Source organism: Alnus glutinosa, chromosome 12, assembly GCF_958979055.1.
Source record: "Alnus glutinosa chromosome 12, dhAlnGlut1.1, whole genome shotgun sequence".
Lineage (NCBI taxonomy): Eukaryota > Viridiplantae > Streptophyta > Magnoliopsida > Fagales > Betulaceae > Alnus > Alnus glutinosa.
The window spans coordinates 3,294,025-3,299,890 of NC_084897.1; the positions used below are offsets into that span (position 1 = coordinate 3,294,025).

General features: G+C 37.9%; 1 protein-coding gene across 3 annotated transcripts; it reads left to right on the plus strand.

Moving 5' to 3' along the window:
• The first annotated feature begins 1,211 nt into the window (after positions 1-1,211).
• Positions 1,212-3,963, plus strand: LOC133851999 (putative indole-3-acetic acid-amido synthetase GH3.9). 3 transcript variants are annotated; one of them, XM_062288650.1, is made up of 4 exons: positions 1,212-1,591; positions 1,734-1,835; positions 2,010-2,833; positions 3,399-3,963. In XM_062288650.1, the coding sequence occupies exons 1-4, from the start codon at positions 1,302-1,304 to the stop codon at positions 3,920-3,922; spliced, it is 1,740 nt and encodes a 579-aa protein (XP_062144634.1). In that variant the 5' UTR covers positions 1,212-1,301; the 3' UTR covers positions 3,923-3,963. The 3 variants fall into 3 exon arrangements, with proteins under 3 accessions (XP_062144634.1, XP_062144633.1, XP_062144635.1); XM_062288649.1 differs by having other exon boundaries at positions 1,215-1,591; positions 3,342-3,963; XM_062288651.1 differs by having other exon boundaries at positions 1,443-1,539; positions 3,342-3,963.
• Positions 3,964-5,866: the final 1,903 nt, after the last annotated feature.

Sequence of the window (5,866 nt, forward strand, 5' to 3'; positions counted from 1 at the left end):
TGAGAGAGGGAACACATATACTATAAAGGAGATTTGATATTATCGATCTGCTTTTCTTCTCTTGCTTTTAGTGAGACAAGGAAAGAGAAAAAAGCTATGGTATGCGGATAACCCATGAGACATAGAACCAGATACTTACAATCTCAATGTTCTCCATTAATTATATCGTTTTATATGCCATATGACTATTTCAAATATATCACGTTGTCGTGCCCCTGTCCATGTTGGGATACATACATACTACAGTTTTCATTATAAATATATGTACAAATTGACGTGGTAGTTTATGCTCGACAAAATAATTAAGTAAAAAAGTTTGACTTATTTAACTAATCAAGGAAAGAAAAATGTTTAGTTTTTATTCTTTTGCACATTTATTGTACATTTCCGTAGAAGAGAGATGTGAAAATTTAGTATTGAATATGTGAGACCACATGTAAAATAAAAGGACACCAAACAAGTTATTTTAAAAAATTATAGTAAACTGTAATACCTAAGCATTTTTCATATATGTTAATATCAATTTTGAAGTGGAAATTAGATGTAATTTTACGTGTACACTATCGAATCAAACCCGCAAGTTATAAATTAAGGTTGTTTCTAATTTCTAGTAATTACATGCTTTTTTCTCACTACAATGTCCAAAATCGATAATAATTTTGCAATGCATGTCACATTGAAGTGCCCTTGTTTATTACGCAAGAAAACTTTACTCTTAAAATCCTGACGCTTTTATATATATATATATATATATATATATATATATAATAGTTTTAAAGTTATGATCAGCTGGGTACGTAGTGGGTAACTTTTTCTTGAGTACTTGATCTCATATGATCAGTGGCTTGATTACAAGGATAATTAATCTTGATGTTTTAAGGATAATGTTTTTCCTTAAACTACATCTACAAATCGATAAGATGATCTGCGATCATCACTCCGTGCATCATAAATGTACGTCTTTAATTAGTCGTACGCGTGTGGGTTTTTGTAAATGTTCTTGCTCATTTGTACGGAAAAGGGGTAATTAATTTGAGAAAGATGTTTAAGTTGTTAAGCAATATGTAAATTTCATATTAAGTTTACATCACAGGACAAATCAAGAAAAGCTTGTGAGGGGCCACATTTTGAATGGCATCAGCACCATATCATGTGGGGAGAAAAGAGAGAGAGAGAGAGAGATTTTAGAGGCATTTATGATCTCCAAACTCATTTTATATAAACCCCCTCCGGGTTCTAAAGCTTTTCAACAAGAAGTATATTGTAATCTTTCCTGCTCGATCATCTCTCTATCTGATAATATGGATGGGAAGAGACTAGAGTACAAAGGTGAGGAGGCATTAAAGGAGATCGAGAGACTCACAGAAAAGGCTGACGAAGTTCAAAAGAAGATCTTGAAAGAGATCTTAACACGAAACAGAGAAACCGAGTATCTCAGCAAGTATATGAAAGGATCAAAAGATATCTTGGATTTCAAGCTCAACGTTCCTGTCATTACTTACATGGGTATCCGCCCCTTTATCCAAAGAATCGCTAATGGTGAAGATTCCTCTCTCATTTCTGGTCACCCTATTACTGAAATGCTAAGCAGGTCTCTCTCTCTCTCTCTCTCTCTCTCTTTGAGAGGTCTGTTTCTGGGTTTTCTATATATATATATATATATATATATATATATATATATTTTCTCTTTTGTTTGTTTTTGAGTTAATAAACTTGTGTCATGGTGTTTGCAGTTCAGGGACTTCAGCTGGAGAGCCTAAGTTGATGCCCTCAATAGCAGAAGATCTTGACAGGCGAACATTTTTGTATAATCTTATCATGCCAGTCATGAATCAGTTAAATACTTGTACCTCCATTAATCCAATTTCATTATCATTTTTTATATATATTTTCAATGTATGACACGTAGTTTTGCAATTACAGTCATGAAGCTGACAAGCTAGCTAAGCTATCACCACTACAAATTATATATGTTCATTTTTAGGACTCAAATCAATTTATAATGGCAGGTATGTCCCCGGCCTAGACGAGGGCAAGGCGATGTACCTCTACTTTATCAAGGCGGAAATTTCCACACCGTGCGGTTTGCCGGCGCGGGCTGTGCTCACCAGCTTCTATAAAAGCAAGCACTTCAAGTGCCGGTCACGAGACCCTTTCAACGACTACACGAGCCCCGACGAAGCCATCCTTTGCAACGACAGCAACCAAAGCATGTATTGCCAGCTTTTAGCCGGTCTAATCCACCGCCACCAAGTCCTCCGGCTAGGGGCGGTTTTCGCCTCCGCTTTTCTCCGAGCCATCTCGTTCCTCGAACGTAATTGGGTTCGTCTCTGCGATGATATCCGCACCGGCCAGCTAGACCCGACGATCACAGACCCCAGATGCCGTTCATGTATGTCTTCCGTGCTTTCATCACCGGACCCGCGTCTTGCGGGCGAGATCGAGGACATCTGTAGCCGTTCATCGTGGAAGGGTGTTTTGTGCCACCTTTGGCCTCGGGCGAAGTACATTGAGGCTGTGGTGACTGGGTCCATGGCGCAGTATATACCGGCGCTGGAGTATTACAGTGATGGGAAATTGCCGTTGGTGTCCACCATGTATGCCTCGTCGGAATGTTACTTCGGCGTCAACTTGAAGCCGTTATGTGACCCCGCTGACGTCGCGTTTACCCTCATGCCGAACATGTGTTATTTTGAATTTATACCGTTGGGAGAGAATGGGACAATGTTGATGGACGTCGGTGAAGAAGAGGAGGTGAACAGTGATAAGCTGGTCGACCTGGTGCAGCTTAGGCTCGGCTGTTATTATGAATTGGTAGTCACTACCTTCGCTGGTAAGAGTCTTTAATTACTCTTTCAAAAGCATTTTCTTTTCCTTTCTTTAATTACTCTTTATTATCTATCAAGAGAAATGCTATAACAACGAACTCCAGCTATATATCAAGTGTTAATTTACTCACTAACGTGATAGTTCTAAAACACAAAAGAAAGAAAGAAAAAAAAAAAAAAAAAGTATACATATGAAATTAAAAAAATGTAAGATAAAAAATTGATGCGATAACTGTCACGTTAGCTAATAAGCACTTGATAGTTGGAGTGCGGATTCTTGATATGACACTTACCGAAAGTGAGTATATGATTAAAAAATGTTGTAACAAAAGTTGACACGGCAACTGCAATAATAATAAGTACTTGAAAATGTAAAAGAAAGAATTCGTGTAATATTTATTGAAAGTCGTTTCTATGACAAGTACATATTAAAAAGAAAGATTTCTAGCTACTTCAAAAAAGCTTTTCTATTTTGTATTACCATTAATGTTAAGCTTTTTGGTAAATACTTAGGACTATATCGATATCGTATTGGTGATGTGCTCCAAGTGACTGGATTCCATAATACAGCCCCTCAGTTCCGATTCATCTGCCGGAGAAATGTCCTCCTCAGCATCGACAACGACAAAACCAACGAGGAGGATTTGCATAAGAGCGTCACGGTGGCCAAGAAATTGCTAGAACCTTACAATGCTTTGCTCGTGGAGTACACTAGCTCTGCGGACACGTCAACTTTGCCGGGACATTATGTATTGTATTGGGAGATTCAACTTCATGGATCGAAGGCAGGCATGGCTGTGGAAGAAGAGGTCGAAGATAAGGTGCTCCAAGAATGTTGCATTGCTGTGGAAGAAAAGCTTGACTACATATACCGACGATGCCGAGCACATGACAAGTCCGTAGGGCCCCTTGAGATCCGTGTAGTGGAGCCGGGAACTTTTGAGGAATTGATGGACTTGTTCATCGACCGAGGGGGATCGATCAACCAATATAAAACGCCGAGGTGCATCAAATCTAAGGCAGCTCTTAAGCTGCTTAATTCTCATGTCAAGGCATCTTTTTTCAGTCCTAGGGATCCAAAGTGGGTTCCCTAGAATGTACGTTGTCTTACGTTTTATGCAAGAGTACTTATTAATTACCTAGCCATAGTTTTTAGCAGTTTGAAGGCCAGGGTGTGCGCATCATAAGTTGGTGCCACTGCCTTTGCATGTGGAGCAATTCTAATTATATGCCTTTTTGGTGAACTGATATTCATCATTTAAATATCTTTATGACTTAATTAACAAAAAAAAAAAAAAGAAAAAAAAAAAAAAAAAAGAAGAAAAAGAAAAAAGAAAAAGGAGGAGCAAGAATGTTTGGGTATGACGTGATCGCATAACAAGCAATTATAGATAAGACGGATTCTGATCTAGTGCTATAACACTGCTTGCAATAGGACAGTTGATGGGATGGGGCAGGCCCTATCTGTTCGGACGGGCGATCGAGTAATATGTCTAAACAGTAAAATTTGTTTATGCTCTCACTTGCCGAACTGTACAATAGAACATTTTTCATTGCACAGAATTTCCATCTGAATAAAACAAATCAAGAAAAAAGATCAATCATTTTCAAATGGTGAGATACTTTTGTAGGCCTGTAGCTAATTGTGAGTTGAATGCATATATCTCAAAGCAATGGAGTTGAAGTTGCCAGCTGTTACGCAACATGGAAACAGGATAACCTGCAGTGTCATTTCTCAATGTGTCTCATAATCTGACAAGACAAAGCAAAAGGTGCTAAACAAATAGGTGCACATTTCCCTTGTTCTGTTTTACTAACGGCCACTTGATCATTTTGATCCCAAGAGAAGTTCATTATGTCACTGCTCACCTCATTCGCAGTGTACAAATTGCAAATGCGATACATTAGACATTAAGAATCGGAATCTGCATGAGGTGCAAAATTTGCCACAACTACACAACATCATGCCTCCGCGACAAAATAAAAGGCACCATATGACTGGTTGTCACATTAGTTGATGTATTATTGGTGTCATATTGTTTACTGTCTAACCACAAGGAGAGCGACGATTTACCGTCGGGTCCTTTTAGTACCAACGAGATTAATTAGTAGGCTTCTAACCGTTAGAACATTAATGAACCAAATCAAAGATTTTGGTCAAAAAGAAAAGCGGATCCGACGACTATGTGATTTTAATAAGGATTTCCAATATGATCGCTTCCCATAATTCTCTAATTTTTCATTTAGAAGATTTCTATCTTTAGATTGCCTTTAGCGAGAAGTCTTTCCATAAGAATTTTATTTTTCTTCTTTTCTATTTTCTTTTTTAGGAGATTTTATTACCTTTTGTAACTTTAGAATTTTACTATAATTTTGGAATAGTTGTTTTGGGAATTCAGTTTTTGAGATCAATAATATTTTAGTTTATAATTATCAACCACGCCTAGCGCGAGCCTTATTGAAACAAATGGCCCCTTACTATAGAACATATCAAAGGATTGAGCTGCTAGAAAGTCGTTGCACGTTAGCAACACGCGTCCGTTTTCTTGCTGCGTTAGCGCTTTACTAATAAAAAAGGGATTTTCTTGCTTTTTATAAATAAAAAAAAAAAGGGACCTGGGTAATTAAAGCAAACTCCCTCCTTGGTTATGTGTTGATTTGTGCATTGAAAACATAGTTTTTTAATTACGTTTATTGCTTCCGCTACATCAATTGGTATTAGAGCCTTGACTATCATTTTTCGATGGCAAATGACAAAATGAAAGTATCCACTCCAACATAGAAGAGCGCGGAGTGCAGGTGTGACGTCCTACATCACCTGGGTATGAGAATGTGGATGTGCTTATATGTGTATTCGCACCCTTCATGACACAAAGCGTTTTAAAGCCGTAATGACCATGAACTTATCAGAACTTAGTAGGTTAAGCGTGCTTATGCGAGAATAGTATTAGGATGGGTGACCTCCTGGAAAGTCTGGTTCGGGAGAGCAAAAAACGAATAATATTGTGTCGTTAGGAGGGGAGTTGTTAAAAATGGTA

What these genes read in the sequence shown, in the direction of transcription:
- LOC133851999 (XM_062288649.1), top strand. Translation starts at nt 1,302, where the DNA reads ATGGATGGGAAGAGACTAGAGTACAAAGGTGAGGAGGCATTAAAGGAG. An exon ending in ATTACTGAAATGCTAAGCAG is followed by an intron (nt 1,592 to 1,733) that starts GTCTCTCTCTCT and finishes TGGTGTTTGCAG; the next exon opens with TTCAGGGACTTCAGCTGGAG. An exon ending in GGTAGTCACTACCTTCGCTG is followed by an intron (nt 2,834 to 3,341) that starts GTAAGAGTCTTT and finishes GTAAATACTTAG; the next exon opens with GACTATATCGATATCGTATT.